At 37.8% G+C, this 19,110-nt stretch overlaps 1 protein-coding gene and 1 long non-coding RNA gene across 2 annotated transcripts; both read left to right on the top strand.

Annotated features, from left to right (window-relative positions):
• Positions 1–1,133: 1,133 nt before the first annotated feature.
• Positions 1,134–6,996, top strand: LOC149009190 (uncharacterized). The gene is made up of 4 exons (XR_016174681.1): positions 1,134–1,463; positions 3,378–3,430; positions 3,893–6,243; positions 6,399–6,996. It is a non-coding gene; the product is annotated as an uncharacterized LOC149009190 (long non-coding RNA).
• Positions 6,997–9,081: 2,085 nt separating this feature from the next.
• Positions 9,082–19,042, top strand: LOC149009191 (uncharacterized). Its single transcript, XM_089160425.1, has 6 exons — positions 9,082–9,545; positions 10,016–11,459; positions 17,652–17,849; positions 17,940–18,091; positions 18,166–18,635; positions 18,732–19,042. Exons 2-6 carry the CDS (start codon positions 10,034–10,036, stop codon positions 18,763–18,765), a joined length of 2,280 nt encoding a protein of 759 aa, XP_089016551.1. The 5' UTR covers positions 9,082–9,545; positions 10,016–10,033; the 3' UTR covers positions 18,766–19,042.
• Positions 19,043–19,110: the final 68 nt, after the last annotated feature.

Here is a 19,110-nt window from a genome sequence, read left to right on the forward strand (position 1 = left end):
GAGACACCTCATCTGATATTCTTAAATATATACAATTATACACGCGGACATGTGATTATCAAACTTTAAAAAAAGTAAGCCAACTAAAAGCTTAGCCGTGTGTCTTTCTCTCAAGCAAGCCAAGCTGGCAGAGGCAATCAAGAGACAAGGAATAGTTTTTATATTTAATTTTTCATTTACCTGAGTCTTCCACGCTTCAGTTCATACACACCATTCAAAGAGGTCAATTTAACCTCCAACAAACTCTGCTCTGAGCTGGCCATTGACTACGGTCATGGTAATATGCTTTGCTTGTTGTCTAGGCCAATTGATAATAAACCAATAAATCCAGCATTTGACGTTTTTCATTGGCCACTGAACTTGCAAACGGTCGAGATTCACCTAGATCTTGATCTTGATTGTTTATTTTTTAACAATGTGAAAACACATTTAAGTCGAAATTGAAATCTAGGTCGATCGTTTGTTGCAGGTACTACGCATTTAATGCGTAGCACCCAAACAATTTCCTTCGAACTATGGCCCATTTCAAGAGTTCTACAAGGGCATTTTTGTCATTGGAGAATGTAAATGTCATTGAAATGTGAAGTTTCACACTTTCACTGTTATCGCTAGGGCTCCAGCCCAATCCTAACAGACAGATGGACTTAGTCTCTTATTTTTTCTATTTTTTTATTTTTTTAGGTAGAGGACAGATGGACTTAATCAAGGTTTATCAGTTAATTGTAATTTTCATATATTTTGTTGCTATACTCGCAATTATATTTATAACGGGGTTAGATCGCTAAAATACATTGGTTAGTGGAGAGTGAATATTTGCTATAAAAATTTTACATCTTGATGTGACACTTCAATACCCATATATGATGATACTCTAATTCATATATGTCTGATACTCTATACGCAATTCTAGTTATAATTAGATCACTAAAATACATTAGTTAATACAAAATAATATTTGCTATAAAAATAATACGTATGTGACACTTGATACCGATACTTTAAACTCGTACTTAGTATGTATCTGTCAAAATACTGAAGGGAGTTTGTTTGAACATGAAAACAAGGGCTGGATTATTCGATTCCTGAAAGGAAGTTGACGTCTGAACTCTTTTAACGGTTTATTAATTGAAAAAGATGGGCATAATCACATCGCTTTCCCATATACAAGTAGCATTTTAAGAATAATTCTCCTTTCTTAAGGATTTATGTCTGTTCCTTCGTTAGTTAACACCAAACGTTTATTTCCTTGACGTTTCCCTAACCACCCCATTAGAGAAAATGTCCGAATCCATCTTCTTTACCCAAAGTAATTTGTTGCGCAAAGACCTATCACCGTCATCGAATCTGACAGCACAACTGCTCTGAGAACAGTTCATGGTGCCTGCAAGTAAACTCATGCTTAATTTTTCTTCTTCGTTTTTCCAGTGAATAGTATAATGGTGATTCTCTCCCACCAGCTCAAGGTATGACCTATTCCCCAGCTTTGTTTTTTCTTTCTAATTTATTTTTATGCGTTGTTTATCTTCGGTATATTACTTTCACCTTGCTTGATTTGTTGTTATTCGCTTCTCACTGTGTTCAACGTGGAGTTCCCACTTTACTTATAAATCAAGAGAATTTCCATATTAATATCTTTGATTCCAACCTTTGAATTTGGTTCGTAGTGATCCTCAGCACAGTAGGTCAGAATAGCAGGTAAGATTAAGGACAACAATGATCCACTAAATTGGAAATTTTAACTATGTATATAAAATAATATTCTACAGTTCAATGGCATTTCTGAGGCTGAAAGGCGGTGGCTGTTTCCGATGGATTTAATTTTGGGATGCTTAGAGGCTGCAAAGAAGCTAAGGAATTATTTGAGAGCATATACCAGATGAAGCGATTCATCCAAAAAAGAAAAGGGGTTAAAGCTGATCCTTGATTTAGGTCAACTGTAATTCCCCTCTTAGATCTGTCACTGAACCATCTTACACATCTCTAACTATGTCCACATATTTACTTGCACCACTTCTTTTCTCTGGTGCCTGCCAAATTAAGGCTTTATGAACTCTATCATAAGCTTTTTTCTAGGTCAATAAATACCAGATCTTTTCTACACTCCCTATATTTTTCCATTAGTCTCCTAATAGGGTAAATAGTTTTCTTTGTAAATCTTCCCGGCATAAAGCATGAGTGCCACTAATTTACATAATTATGAATTTCCGCTGCTAACAAAAAAACAAAAAAAAAGAATCTGTAGATACTGACTAGTTTAGCACCTGCTGTGACCACTAGATGAACATGCTAATAATTAACCAAATGACCCATAAATAAATTCACTTGATGGGGAAAGTGCAAGGTTGCTTCTTTCATTTCTTTTTACTTGGTAATGTTGTGTCCTCGGATTCCACCATGAATCTTTTCAAGAATATCCATGTGTCTCAGATTATCTAAGCATATTTCCGAATGGATGATTCAAATCATCTCAATATTTCTCAGTGAGTGGATTATTCTTCAATTACTCCAATATCCACGGGATCCTTCACTGTCAGCTGGTTTCCAACAGAATAAAATTAAAGTTTCACAAAATTACTACTCACCCGATGGTTTTTTATCTGTCATACTTAATGTGGTCCTAATCAGTTTTTATATATTACATAATGGTTTACTATGCCAAATTTAAGAGTACGAACTGTGGAGTTGGTTTAAGGCCACTTGAAAGAGATCAGTATGAATGTCTTTTTGACAACTGACAGCCCTAGAAAGGGAAATGACCTGGGAATAATAGCTTCACTGTGGAAAAGATTTCACATGGTTTCTTGAGTTTTGAACCTTCTAGTTCACTATGTTACCACCCTGCGTAAATCCCACAGGGCTTGTTTCCAATAACAAGTAGCATAAGAGACAACAGCCAAACCTTTTTATTTTATTAAAAATGAATGAATATCTAGCTAAAAGACACTGCTTGACCATGCTTTGGTAAAATTTTCTTCATTGAAACACTAGAAACCCCCTCCAGAAGATTTTACTTAACCTTAACTTTTCCTATTAATTAATTTAATTAAAATTGAGGAAGAATTCCAATATGCCTACCCTAATTTTGAGGGAATCTTTGGCTCTTAAATAACCAAAATGAAGCCTGTAGAAGTCCCTGAAATTTGCTGAATCTATTTTAAATGTGTTTTCATATAGCCAAAAAAAGTGAACAGAAGGAAGGGGTAAGAGAGACCAGCAACAATTTATATTTTACTAGCCAGCAGCTATAAAATGGTTTGACACATGATGCATTCAGTTTTCATATATTTGCCAGGCTGCCAGCTTTGATTACTGTTTATTTTCTGCTTTATGTTCCTCCAAAGTTTTGATAAGATGATTGTCTTGAAATTTCTAAACAGACGCAGCTACTGAAGATGAGCCTCCTATTCCTAAAGTTCAGCGTGCTATGTGGGTATGTTTTATTCATCTGATTGGATGATATATATCAATAAGAACTCTTTGACAGGCATCTCTGTATTTTTCACCTACTATATAGTCTTGATTGACCTGTGGCTGAATTGATCTACCAGCTGTTGTACTTCACATACCCAAAAATCATGATATCAATGAATCTTAAACATCTCTGTCTTTTCATTTCCATGGCATGGAGAATTCTTAAGAAGTCTAGATGGTGGTTTTTCAATGGGAAGTCATACCTTGTCAATTTGAAACTCAAGTTCCATCCAAACCAACTGGTGGTCTATTGATTGAATAATTTTGAATTATTCTTTCAATGGAAGAGTTTCAGGTGCCATAATTCATCAAGGATATGGGTTGTGAAATGCTTTATTCCTGAAATTGTCATCTCTTTCTGAGTAAGTCAATGCAACAGGAAATCAAAGAATATGAACTGATAAAAATGGTGTTGATTCAGGATTTTGGACAATGGAATGCAAAAAGATGCACAGGCACAAGCTTTAACTGTTTGGGTTGCTGAAGGGAAGTAGCTGACTGAATACGGTGATATCTAATATGCCTAGTTTGGATGGATAAATTTGATTACATTGTTATAATTGTGATTGTTTCATTTTTCTTTTAGTGCTAAATAACTCTACGAACATTCTTAAAAAACTATGGTTTTTTTGGGAAAATTTTACCTCTCTCCTAGACTGAAAAAATATACGAATATCCTATGGACCAGATGGTCATGGTTGGTGTGTTGGTCTACTGCTCACTGCTGAACACCAATTGTATGATAACCTAAACCCATAATTATTTCTAAGGAAAGCAACCCAATTTGATGATGGATCATCACTTAGGCTGTTGCATCACCACCCCTAATATGATTATCATGTTAGAGATTCATGCTCAGAATTACTTTGCTGGGAGAATCGAGCACCTGTAGAAACCTGCTACTGTTGTTGTCATGTGATTTCAGAGATTTCAAACTTCTCTAGGTTGTAGATGGCAGGAACTACTAACGTTTGTTAAAAGAAAAAGATCAAGTTACTTCCCTTCGTAATTTTCTTATTTAAATTGTTTTTTTTTTTTATATTTGAAGCAATAGATATCAGAAAGGTCAATATGAACTGCCATATCATGCTTGGTTGCAGGCTTGCAGCAAATCCAATAAATTGCGGATGGCCATGTGAGCTGTCTTGCATGGAGGCACTATCGGCGAGCTATAATAATGTGGTATCAAATATGTTTGTGATCTTCCCCCTGGGATGCTATCATTTTATTCAAATCCCAAGTCAACTCAACTTTCTTGCCATCTTCAACTTAGTCATGACCTCATTGTTAGATCCATTTTGTGGAAGATATGTTCCACTGTTTTCTACACTTTGTGTTCTTCCTGTGATGCAAAAGTTCTTTTTTTTTTTTTTTGGGGGGGTTTGGGGGTGAAGCCACAATCAGTAACTAATAGTTGTCTGTCTGGAATAATTAGATGGTGGTGATAATTATTCATCTTATTGTTGGTTGTGAGGAGTGGTACCTTTGGGCATATCTAGTGGTAAGGAAGGAGGAGAAACTGAGAAGGTAATAACACGTTTGCAGTAGCTATGGAGTCCATAAGGGTTTGAACGCATGAAGATTTTAGGACCAGAAAAGGAGTTTGTGATGTTTGGAATAGCTGTTTGCTGTGGGACTTCCGATCTTTGTTACTTTCCATATGTACAAATTCTAATGTTCGATGGTTCATAAGGGATAACCACTAAGTGCCTGATGATTACACCCCTTGATTTGATGCTTGAGGCCACACACTTTCAGGTTCAATCTAAACCACAGGCTGTCAGGCTGGGTAATGTCATTTTGGCTGCCAGTATAATGAACGAAATATTCTGATAAACTTTCTTTGTTATAGAGTAACTTTTTAGTTTCCTTGTGGAAAAAGAGGTACTCTAGCAGTAGCTCATGAATATAATAGCTTTGTCACATTTCTGTCATATTTCTCAACAGTTGGGAAGAGGAAACAGTAATCTGCTGCTGGACAAATTTAAGTGGGGTCATTCATTCTTTTTTTTCTTCTTCTTTTGGATGAATGGGTCTATCATTCTTATCTCTGAATAGGTCTGTTGCATCTATTAGCGAGGAGTATAATTTATCTACTGTTTGGGTCTTTCAGAAAGTAATAATAATGTAACTGGAATGTGGTGTATATGCATATGTACATCCAATTACTCTTGGATCCCACCGAGCTCATTTCTGGGGTAGAAAGTTGCTTTGCTTGGAGCATTTTTATGCTTACACTCTTCTATTGTCTGCTGCTTATTGAGTTAGGTATTGATTGGCCCACTATCTCCCTGAATTTTCTGCTTTAATATTTGTCTGTTCAGCTGAAAATCCATTGGTTTTCCTCCTATTAAAACTAGAAGGTCCTTTAGTAGAAAGTTGATCTGCTTGGATGGTCAGCACCTACTATCTGAGTGAATTTTCTGCTTTGATATTTTTGTTTTTTCTGTTTGGTCCAAATTCTAATGCTTTTCCCCTTTTGGATCTAGAAGGTCTTTTATGAGTGAAATCCTTTGCATACCTCCAGCTTATGTTTCATGTTACTGGGCATTCTGTTCGACAATGAGACTTGGAATATGGTTCTTTGGTTTGTTACATTTCTTGACTTTGCGTGGGTATCTTTTGCACTGTGTTTATCATCGGTACATTCTATGCATGCAGGGAACTGCTGAAGGCATATTCAGAATGTGGGACTAGTGCTGACGTTATTTCTGTTAAAAATGCTTGGCTTCTCAGAGCCTAAGATTTCCAAAACCTCCTTCAGAGCAGATGGTTAGTGTTCAACTGTCATGAAGCATTTTTCATTTTCTTTATATTTACAAGGATGATCGATTTGGTAGTCATGCCGTGGTTTCATATTGGGTTAAATGGACTGTCATTAATTGCTTTCTGCTTGGATTTTAATACCATAAGGTGTTTATGTTTAGGCACTAGACAAATCAATGGAGATGTGGAGTCGGATTGTAATTCTGATGATGGACTTCCACCAGTTGAAGATGATTTGAATCACTTGCACTTGGTGCAGAGTGAAGAAGAAATACAGTGAATGGAATTGACTTGCACCTTTTTAAGCTACTCGGGTAGAAGCACAATCTTCAAAAGCAGTCTGCTGTCTTGCATTTGGGTACAATTTCAGAACCTTGATTTAGACATGGAGCAGCACAGCTCATTGCTGGGCCAAGTATTCTTCCAAGCTTTCTGATGCAAAAGAGGAATATCACTTGTGCAAAATGATATATGATGATAATGTGCTTGCTCGTCACAAGGTCCTTTATGAGATGAATCAACTTCAATGCTAAGCTTTCATTATGTTGAATTGATTTGAAACAAAATTAACTAATAAAGACTCACACATCAAAAGTTTACCCACGAAAAAAACTCTCAGATCAATAGGAAACAGACAGAAAGATTCCTATAAAGGTTCTCAAATGATTTAGCATCCAGTGCTTCGAAAGTGTTTAGATTTTGTATTTTAATGGCCTTATCTATGGCGAGAAAAGTATGAGTAACTATTATATACCTAATCAGTGCACCAAAAGCTTCGAAATTAATTAATCAAATTCTTTACATGAGTTTGGAGATTTCAAATCTATGGAGTTATAATTCATAAATTAACTGTTTGGTTGATCTGAATTTATGGAATTAAATTTGTGGATTCATTTGTGATTTTTGTGAATGTGTAAATGGTTAGCGCTTTTATAGTAGAGGTGAAATCTCGGGTGAACCATAAATCTGTTTTTAGTGTATAAAGATGAATCTCTAGATTTCACAAATCCAGAGATTTTCACAACCAAATGGGTATAAATATGGCATTCATGAATCTAGAGATTTCAAATCTCTGAATTCATTTAACCAAACAGGCTTGAACTTATTCATACTAGGTTAGTCTAATCTATTGTTTATACATCAAATTGGGATCCATTAAGCACATAATATGCAACCACGCTCTTACAGTCGTCGATGATTCTCACTTTGCTTACTCAAAAAACAAACATTTTTTGGTAGAGAAATTTACTAAATGTTAGGTATTTGACTTAAACACTAAAAGCTCCAAGCTCATAAATAATTATGGGACACAAGAAAGCCAAAAACACAATAGTTCCACAACAATGTACCACAACAATGGCTAAATCCTCAAACTGGGTGGTACAAATTGAACTGTGATTCGTCATTTGCTGAACAATGGGACAACATGGGTTTGGGCTTTGTACTGCGTAACTCTAATGGTGAGGTGATCTTTGCAACATCTGAACCTGCAAGATTTCAATCGGCGAAAATGGGAGAAGCACTTGCAATCAGATCAGGTATGTTACATACCCTAGGTGAAGGCATAAACAAGATCATCGTGGAATCTGATTGCAAAAGTATCATCAATGTCCTCACAAACGCATAGAGGAGTAGAAATAGGGATATGGCTCCAATTATTGCTGATATACACCAGCTGATCTCCTATTTTGAATCTTGTAAGTAGTGTTATATTCCTAGGCAGATTAACCAGTTGGCTAATCACCTAGCTTGGATGGCCAAGTCATTGTCCGGACTGACTATTTGGCCTTTATCCACTCACTGGTTGAAGGATTTTGATGTTTCAGCTCAGGTGTCTCCAGGTTAGTTTGAATGAAAAGTCTGTTTACCAAAAAAATAATAATAATTAAGTATTTGACTTAAACACTAAAAGCGATGATGGGATGAGTTTAATTAAGTCTATTGACTTTTTTTTTTTTTGGATATGAGGTTCATCAGGGCCAGCTTATGCACACTACGATTACATCCTCAAGGGAGCTTTTATATAATTAATGCTGCTGAATGAGTGCGAATCCAAGACTTCTCCTAGGGAGATTGGGCCTTTAATCGCTTTATTAACCTATTTCATACTAAACTAGCTTAATCTAGCATTCAGCCATCAAAATGGAGTCTCATTAAGGACATAACAGTAATTTTAATCCTCAATGATATTCCGTATTCGATATTCTATGTCCACAACTTGTATACGTGGGGATCATTCAATTCTCCTTCGGATTTATATTAAGTTCCATATTTTTATAAATACGTGTTTAGATTCTATTTCATTGGCTACCAACTGGGTTATGGTTTATGAACATTCCTCCTACGTAGGTAGCAGTCTAAAGGGGTGGATCTAGATTACCAAAAAAAAAAAAAAAAATGGAACCTACGAGAATTTCAAAAGGGTAGGATAGTCTTTTCACCATTTATTTTGTCTATCCTTCTATGTCTATCTACATGGCCAGATAGCTACATTTTTCGCATTATTTTATTAGATAATTTTTGTAGAAAAATGCCAGGTATCTTTCTATTTCTTAGATATTGCAAATTTGCAATCCAATTTTGGATTTGTCCGTTGATTTTGATGACTTCTAATCGTCCGGTTCGCATCGACACCCTGGTCAAAATTCGGGACATACAAGATTGTGCAGATCCTGACTTGGTGGGTCCCATTATTTCAACGGCTCTTCATATAAGTTTTCTCATCTTGAACTTTCAAGTCCGTATGATTTTCTTATTCCCATCAGGAGCGTGGGCCCAGTATTAGGGGTATTTCGGGAAACCTATTTTTGCGAGTGAAAATTGCGATAAATTTTGCAGGGCAGAAATGTTTTAGGACACAGCCAAATCAACAGACTCGCGCCCTTCTCTCCTCGCTTCTCTCATCTCTCTCTATGTTTGTCTCTCATATTTGTGGAGATACTTCTCTGAACAGAGCTATGATACTCATGCAAGGAAAACTACATTTGAAATCATAGCGAACACCCTCCTCACGTTCTTTATCTGCTAAAGATACTGTTTTTAATCTTCGCCTTTTTGGTTTCATTTGTTTTTGGATGTTATTCTTTTACAGGGGGAGAAGAGAACGAAACGGATTAATTTTTCTCCTATTGCCTTGTTCTGGAGATCTAATGCTTGCCCTGCTGAGTGTCTTTTATGAATTCTGATAGGTTATATCTAACGGTTGGTTTTCTGTTCTGAAATTAGGGTTTCACGTCTCACTTCTTTTATCGTAAGGAAGTGCGTGCCTGGTTTTCCCAGATTTGTGCGGACTGCGAAGCAATTAGACGGTGAGTTCTCTTTCCATCTTTTACATTTTTTAGATTCCCACTTTTAATCGGTTTTAATTGGATTGATGGCGTTTCTTTATGTTTTTGTATTGTATTCGTCTGTGATCCTTAAGCGATAACAACACTTTGGTTTCTGTTATTCATCATGAACCGCTTTCTCTATCCTTTTTCCCAATTTTTTCATTTTGTTGTCCGGTGCATTAGTCTGTTCTTACACCTAAGTTTTGTTTATGTGGCATTCACTCAATTGGTTATGCATTTGAGTCACTTTATTTGACTTCCACATTTATTTCTTCTGTAAAGTTATGATTTTGATACTACATTGGTATATAGTAGGTTGTAGAGTTGATTTTTCACTACTCCCCCTAAAAAAGAACATTTTTTTTGTTTGTTTGCCTGTGTTGCCTCGTCTCCCCGGGTTTATTTTTAGCTTTTGATCTTATAGTAAAGTATATATTCTTTGTGGTTAGGGTTGGGAAGGTTATTCTATGAAGATGTCGAGCCCGTATCCGGTTCTTGGCAACCGGCCAATTGATCAGTGGAAAGTTACAGAGTTGAAAGAAGAGCTTAGGAGAAGGAAGCTCACAATAAAGGGGTTAAAAGAAGACTTGATAAAACGATTGGATGAAGCAATTCGTGTTGAGAGGGAAGTTGCTGCCAAGGAAGAAGTTAATGGTTTGGATTGTGATACAAAAGAGCTTAAAAGTGAAGAGGCAGAGCTGAAGCAGATTGACACTGAAATGGTAGATACTGAGGTCAGCATTGAAAATAAATCTGAAGCAGCTGAAGATATTGAGGACAACCGGGAAGGCAAAACCCAAGCAGCAGATAATTATAAGGATTGCAGTGAAAATAAATCCCAAGGTGCAGAAGATACTTACGAAATTGAAGATAAAATTCAAGCACCACGTGGTGATGAATCTGTTGTTTGCGTGGATGACAGTCCACTTGTGGGCGGCAGCGAAAATAAAGCCCAAGCAGTTGAAGACACTAAAGAAGACATTGAGAATAAAATTCAAGTGGCAGAAGATACTTATGAGAGTGAAGACAAGATTCAAGCTGCAGATGCCAATGAATCTTTTGTTGGCATTGATGACAGTCCACCTGAGACATTAAAAGGGAAAGCACAAGATGAGGAGTCAACGGGTAATACAGATCCTGTGGGTGTTGTCGATGAACCAGCAGTACATGCAGTGTCTTTGGAAACCACTGTCACTGTCAGTCAGACCGTGGTAACACAGTCAGCATCAAGCGAGCCGGAGTTGCGGAGCAATGAAATCAAGACTGAGGATGTGGATCAAAAGATTCTCAAGGAAGATGCTGTGCTCAACCTCAACGATCCAAACAATCAGGTATCTGAGGTGAGCCCTGTTTTAGGGTCTCAAGTAAAGTCTGAGTCTATTTCTACTGATTCTGTGTCAATTATTGCAAAGAATGAACTAAAGGATAATTTGAATGCTGATAATTTCCATTTAGAACTAGAAGTTAAGCCGGAGATGGTGCATCCATCATCCAGTCATGTTTCTCCTAATGGTGGCAGTGTACATTCACTGGATAATCAAGAGCCACATGAGAAGCAGGGCTCTGTTGAAGATATTGATGACACCAATAACCCTAATCTGGACAATGTCAAGAAAAACGATAATGCTGATGGGGGGTCCCCAGAAAAATTAAATTTAGACCGAAGTTCCGGTGATGATTCAATGGAGGAGGATGTATTGGAGAGTAAGCAGATTGATTCTAATCATAATTCTGAAGAAGTTAGAGATAGGAAGGAGCTAACTGAAGTGCATGTTGTAAATGAAGAATTTCTTATCAATACTACGGAGTGTGGCTTTTCTTCTGAGAAGAAAGAAGTTCCTGATGATAATAAGGATCATCATGCTGTTGCTGTGGAGAAAAGGAAAATTGAAGGTACATTAAATTCTTCATATGTGTTCCTCATCTATTTATTTGCTGTTTGTTGAACCTGCAATGTATTCCTGCTGCAGTACCTTTTATGGTTTTGACTTTCTTGTACCTCTTCTTTATATGTTCTCGTAGTAGACTTTTGTATATCCTTTATTGTTTATAAGTTTTTTTTGTGGTGTATTTTCTAAGTTTTGGTTAGAGTCTGAAGTTCTTTGTTCATGGATTTATCTATCTGTGTTGCTTTCTTGGTCAGACCCCATCGACTTTGAAGCATTAGAAATCAACAAGCCCTGAGTTAGAATTTTGTCATTTCTCGAGTGGCTTATCTGTCGCTACATGTAAGACATAGACCCACTTTAGAATTTTGTAATTCCTTGAGTGGCTTATCTTTCACTACATGTAAGACATAGACCCAGCTCTTTTGTTTCAAGGTTTTAGTTGATAAGTGTGTAGAATTTTTCTTTCAGTTCCCAAGTGTCATCTGGATTGGAGATAGGTTTTTCCTCACTTTGTCAACACAATTCACTTATTTTGGACCTTTGGTGCGTGGCTAGGTTAGATGTTCAATGAGGATCCGGGGTATGATGTAGTTCTAGATTGAAGGGTCTACCTTGTGTGGATCCTGGATGAACACTAAAGTTTGGATAGGTCAAGAATGGGGTTTTATCTCAAATATAAGGTGAGGGTTTGGTAGATGTATTGGTTGAAAATGCTCCTATGTGCTCACTAGGGTGCCCAGGAACTTCATAAGGCTACTAGCTCCTGCATTCTAACTTAGGCAGTTAAAATAAACCAATCCTTGTGCATCTCACAATTGAACATGACTACCTTCTTTCCTGATTCTTGGGGATGCTTGGCATCATATTATTGCTGTCATACTGGGATATGGCAATGATGCTTTGCGTTGAGGTTGATTTGATCGTTTTTTTCTTTGTTTGAGAGGAGGTAACCATTATCATGGGCTTTACGAAGTTCCTTGTTTTAGTTTTCTACCATCTCCCTTAAGGCTGGAGAGTGAATCATGTCAGTTTCTCAACCCAGCAGATGCTCCTAAAGCAGATAAAGCTGGCATACCTACTATACCTATAAGATGGAGTTTGAATCACTTTGACAAGAGGTATAAAGATGCATTGATAGCATATGCTCCTACAATTGCCTAGTCGGGATTGCGCTGCATCCAGGCCATCTTCAATGCCTTCAGTCATGATGTCTATATGGCTTAAGGTCGTAGCTCCATCATTTCATGTTCCAGAACTCGTCAGAGGCAGGTTTGCATCTGTAGTGCATTGGTTATTATCTTGGATGTTCTTATCTGCTCCAGATGGAGAAATACTAACACGAATGAATGGAATGCAACTACAGAAGGCTTCCTCTGATTCTGTAGTAGGTGCTTTTTTATTTTATTTTATTATATTGTATGCTGGTTTAGGATATGTAAATTCGAACCTGTTCCTTTCCTTGTTTGAGCAGTTTTATTTGGGATAGGACACTCCAAATGGCTTGTCCTATATGGAATTAGATTTAGTTTTGGTTTCTTTTACGCTTTATTTTGTTCATTTCTATAATCTTGATAGAGGCTGAAGCTGTTCGTTTAGTCTGGATGCTTAATGGCATGGACTTATGGAACATATCTTATTCAGTTGGTAATTATATGTTTTTTTTTTCTTATGAATATTCAATTGCTGATTATGTGCCTAGTCATGTAGAAATAGTTGCCGGTTGCCTGCGACAGAATAGGTGGTGAGTGTGCAGAAGAGTTTACAGTATAAACTAAGCTACATCTTGGCTACATCCTTTTGTGCTGGTGGTCCTTTAGGTTGGTTGGGTCTTATGGAAGCTGTCATGCTTTTTCACTACGATAAGCAGACGAATATTGTGTGGACACTTAGAGTAGTGAACATTATGAAGAATTGTTGCTTCACTTTTACTTCTTGATGAACTATGTTTTAAGCTCTTTAACTCTATGTGTGTGTCTGTGTGTGTAGTGGGTCTGCTTGGGTTGGTGTTGCTGTCTCTCTCTGTTTTTTTTCAGTTGGGGGGTGGTGGTGGTTTGGTTTGTCGTGTTTGCAATTAATGTTAAATATTATTTGGGCATCTTATGTTTGCTGAATCTGAAGTGGGGGGGGGGGGGGGAAATTTTTGGAAAAAGTCAACCTTTCCATGAAATCTCAAAGGCACCCTATGTTTGCTAAGGTGAGGTGGGAAAAATAAACATGTGGGACCCAATGTCATAGGGTGGGGGAACAAGAAAAGGAAGAATGATTTTGTGGAAAAGTTTCAAATGTGGTTCCCACTTTGTTATTTCACACTTTTTTACAAATTCACCTATTTAGTGGGACTTTGAAAATGGATGGGGTGGGAAAGTTAGCATGCCACATCAGCAAAGAAACTTCATTAAATAAGGAGGCTTGTCTGCTACCTTTTCCACACCAAAGAACCAAATAAGCCACACTTTGGGATTTTATCGAAAGATTTACTTTTTAAAACTTTTTTCCACCCCTATTTTCCCACCCTGCTTCAGATTTAGCAAACAAACGGTGCCAAAGTGTGGCTTGTTTGGTGTATTGAGGTGAGAAAGTTAGCAGACAAGCTTTGTTAATTTAAGGAAGCTTGTCTGCTGATGTGGCATACTAATTTTTTCTCCTAATCCCTTTTCAAAGTCTTACTAAATAAGTGAAATTTTGTGAAAAATGTGGAAAACAATAAAGTGAGACCCACATTTGAAACTTTTTCATAAAATCTATTCCTTTCCTATTTTCCCACCCTATTACTATGGGCCCCACATTTATTTTTCCACCCCACCTTTGCAAACAAGCAGTCCTTAGGCATCGTTTGTTTGCAAAGGTGGGGTTGGAAAAAATAAACTTATAGGCCCTATATGTAATGGGGTGAGGGAGAAGGAAATGAGATGAATGGATTTTGTGGAAAAGTGTTAAATGTGGGTCTCATTTTGTAGTTTTACATTTTTTTACAACATTTCACATATTTTGGGGGGTTTTGAAAAGGCATGGGGTGGGAAAGTTAGCATGCCGCCTCAGCAGACAAACTTCTTTAAATTAAGGAAGCTTGTTTGCCAACTTTCCCACCCCAGTGAACCAAACAAGCCACACTTTGGAATTTCATGGAAAAGTTTGTTTTTTCAAACTTTATTCCAACAAAAAAATTGTTTGTTTGATGGAATAAAGGTGGGGTGGGAAAAAATTTGAAAAAGCAAACTTTTTCATTAAATCTAAAAATGGTGGTTTGTTTCGGTTAATCGGGTGGGAAACCTGGAGACAAGCGCTTCCATAATTTATGGAAGCTTGTCTGCTGAGGCGCCATGTTTCCTTAAATTACGGAAGCTTATCTGCTGAAGTGCCATGCTAACTTTCCCACCCCATGTCTTTTCAAGACCCCACAAAATATGTGGGATTTTGTGAAAAATCAAAAAGTGGGACTCACATTTAACACTTTTTCACAAAATCCTTTCATTTTTTTTCCTTCTCGCTCACCCCACTACACATGGGGCCCATGTGTTTTTTCCCCCACCCTTAAGGCTGCATTTGTTTGCAAAGGTGGGGTGGGAAAAAAAAACATGTGGGTCCCATGTGTATTGGGGTGAGGGAGAAGGAAAGGAAATGAAGGGATTTTGTGAAAAAGTATTAATTGTGGGTCCTATTTTTTACTTTTCCACGAAGTCCCACACATTTTGTGGAGTTTTGAAAAGGCTTGGGGTGAGAAAGTTGGCTTGCCACCTCACCAGACAAGTTTTCTTAAATTAAGGAAACTTGCCTCTAACTTTTCCACCCCAAACAAACTACACTTTTAGGATTTAAAAGAAAAGTTTGTTTTTTTCAAGAATTTTTCCATCCCACCTTTATTCGAACAAACAAACAGCCTTAGTGTTTTTATTCTGGAAAATGGTAAATTAGTCACCTGGCTAAGAAATCTAGATGATTATCATCATCCTGGCTTTATTATGTGCTTTGAATTTATACTGTCAACCCAATAGAGCTCCACATTTTTCCATTACATTGACCACCTGACCTCTTTAGCACATTGCATAACTAATCTTTTTTTCTTGGTGGTTGAGTTAGAATTCTTAGAATCTTAGCTGTGGAGAAGTCTATTGGTTGGCTGTAAAGTTGAGTTCATAAGGTCTGACATGGTTCATCCACTGGGTTTCAGAAGGGCCAATTGACTAGTTGGGTTCATATTAAACAAGAAAATTCTTGGACGAGATGTTGCTGCAGGACCTGTTTCCAGGACCAAATGTTGCAGGTTATATGTGTACCCGTTACAAATTTGGGGGTTGCATAGCATGTAAGGAAGAGTTTTTTTCATGGCGCCCACTTGAGTTGGGCCTAAATTCTTGACTTCTCACTTTAGTGGGAAAATTTCCGAACTGCACACAATCTACCTTTTTCAAAATTCCAAGTTAACCACTGTTAACCTTTCAAGCTTTAACCATTATCTTTTCAAATTTAACTGGTCAACTAACCAAAATACCCCTCAGATGGTCAAATTACTAAAATGCCCTCTAAAGCATTTCCCTCCCATTATCTCTCTGTCTTCATGATCCTTCCCTGGGACCTAACGTCGCCCATCTTCTGTTCCGTCTTCCTGGTTCGAACACTCTAGACTTTGGTTGCAATAGGTTGCAGACATAACGCCTTAAGATATTGGTACTAGAAAGACATGTTAGGAACTTTGATGAATTCTATGAACCTACAAACTGAGGCATGTTAATGTAAACGGAGACATCAAGAAAAAAACAGAGGCAAATTGAAGCACAGAGATGAAGTAAAAGAATCACCAAACCAAAGAAATATTATGAGATCCATAATGTTCCATAACCAAAACATTTTGTATCGTTTCACATGAGCAGTCATACATGGTTCACTATACACACGCAGGTAGAAGTGCGAATGGGTAAGTGGAGGTGAATAAGATCAGCTAAGGAAAAACAAGAAATCTGTGAAGATAGGGGTATGCGTTCTTCTATGTATATGTCATAGTCGGATTGAAACCAAAGAAACTCCTCCTTCAATTAGTGTCTCATGTGATATTGGAGTACTAATTTCTGTCTGCACTATTCAAAGATGAAACAGGTTTCCGTACGAGCTCACACCTGCTCACTTCGAGAGAAAGGGAGAGTAGGGTTTTGGTTGATTGCAACTGCAACTGAGGTTATTGAATCGCTTTTGGCCTACTTTCCACATCGTTCAGGGGGGGGTACCTAGATTCTAGTTGATAACGTAGATCTGACGCTGAAACTAAATCTTCGTTCTCCGCTTTCCTACCAAGAAGAAATGACAAGGTCCAAGTTGAAATCAGGGAGAACAGGAGATAGGCGACGTTAGGTTTTAGGGAAGGATCGTTTGAAGAAAGTGAAGAGATTTTTCTGGTTGGTGGGTGATTTCCGGCAGGGTAGAGACGTCCTTATCAACTTCCAGCATGCTGAAGGTGGGGCTTTTTTCAGCCGCGAACGGTAGTGAGTATTTTCCGTTTTCTGGTAGGGGGCCAAGGTGAATCGAGTGAACTGGGGAGTTTTCTTGTAATTTTTTTTTAAAATTAGGTGAAGTTTTGTAAAAATACGAACTTATATTTCTCTTCACCCCATGGCAAAATTGTCATTTAAATTTCAAAGTTAACAGAAAAGTAAAAATGTAGAACTTGGAATTTTGAAAAAAGTGAATTGTGGGCAGTTTGGAATATTTTCCACTTAAGTGGGCAGCAAGCCTGCCCACTTAAGTGGGCTTCATGAAAATAAACTCTTTTAAGGAATACATCTGATGGATTTCCTTGTAGACACCATTGAGATTATTTCCTTCCAACTTCATAGTCTATTGTTCATTTATCTCCCTTGTTTGTACAGATGCACTTGGAAAGTTTCTCATATGGTTTTTTTTATTATTTGTTGCTAAGGTGTGCACTTGGTTTTCTACGTTTTCCCCATCCGTTGATATTTTTTTTGGGATGTTAAAGAGTCTTTAAGCTGGAATCAACTTGTGATGGTTAATTTGGTATAATTTGTTATAGACTTTGTTTGATAATCTCCATTCATAATAGGTATTGGTAACATGAAAATGTAGACCATTAGTCTTGAGTGTACTAATTCAGGGTCTGTTAGCATTGGTATATTTTCTCAGATACAACATCATAGGTGCGTGTGATTACTTTTTATAGTCTGAAACATGAAACTTGTATCCACAGATCAAGAAGCAGTTGGGAGCAATGAACCTCCAAAAAGACAACGACGGTGGAATTCTGAAAATATCAAAGTTCCTGAGCCTCAGACCTCTAATTTCACCCCTACAATGCCTAAGGATGCTTCCCGCTCTCCCTTTCCCAGACGAAACTTCACTAGATCAGATTCAAATGTAAGCGAAGAAGCACCCAAGGAACGTGTTGGTAAGCATCACTTTCTTCTATATTTTGAATCAAATTGAAATTTTGTCCTTAGTATTTAATTATGGATTGTATTTTGCTTTATGTTGGCAGTTCCACCTTCACCAAAACCTCCAACCACATCCCTTCGAATTGATCGTTTTCTTCGTCCATTTACTCTTAAAGCTGTGCAAGAGCTTCTAGCAAAAACTGGAAAAGTATCTAGCTTCTGGATGGATCACATCAAGACACACTGTTATGTCATGGTATGTCTGCTTCCGTGTGCCCTATGTTGCATGATTTTTCACTGAGCTGATGTTCACGAGTCTTGTTCATGCAGTATTCATCAGTGGAAGAAGCCATAGAGACTCGAAATGCGCTGTACAACCTGCAGTGGCCACCAAATGGAGGAAGGCTACTGGTGGCTGAGTTTGTTGATCCCCAGGAAGTGAAAATCCGCGCTGAAGCTCCCCTTCAGGCACAAGCACCACCAGTCAGCACAAGTCCAAAGCCCCCAGCAGCCTCTTCGAACTCCCAGATCCAGCCCCCTGCTCGTCAGCATGGACAGCGGCAGCAGCTTCCACCCCCACCTCCACTGCCTCCACCACCATCAGTGTCTGACCAACTCACAGCAAGGGAAAAGCTGCCTCTTCCACCCCCACCTCCTCCCCTAAAGAAGCCAGAACCAATGATTGTTACCCTTGATGATCTGTTCAGGAAGACTAAAGCTACCCCTCGGATATATTACTTGCCATTGACCGATGAACAAGTTGCTGCAAAACGAGCTGCAAGAGGAAGAAAGGCCAATGAGTAGGATTGTGTTGTATTTGTGCTTGGCTTTCGTCTCTCTTGCTAATTAGTTGGTAATTTGGATGGTAAGATGGTTCTTTGTTTCAATGTAATCAGGTCTTTTCGGCCAGGTGCGTTTAATTCTGTATGAATGAGATGACTGTAGCAAGGTTGAGCAGGACAGATCAGGATCGTCCATCGCATGGAACTCTGTATAGTGGTTCCTGTGATCATATTTATTAGAACTTTGTCAGAGAAAGTAGTCCATTTTATGAGACCTGGTAGTGCTGTCTGGTTAATAACATTGGGTGTATTACTTGGTGAACTTCAATCCATGTATTTTTAGTGTCTGTGGATGATGAGTCAAGAATCTTAATACTGTACTCTGCTCGACAGTGACTCAAGTTTGTGTTGGTCAGTTTAAATGCCTCCGAATGGATTCAAGAAGCTTTTGACTAAATTTTTTGCAAAATTATTGAATTTAGATTTAGTTACC

Source organism: Hakea prostrata, chromosome 7 (genome assembly GCF_041222555.1).
Source record: "Hakea prostrata isolate BN-2017 chromosome 7, UWA_Hpros_2, whole genome shotgun sequence".
Lineage (NCBI taxonomy): Eukaryota > Viridiplantae > Streptophyta > Magnoliopsida > Proteales > Proteaceae > Hakea > Hakea prostrata.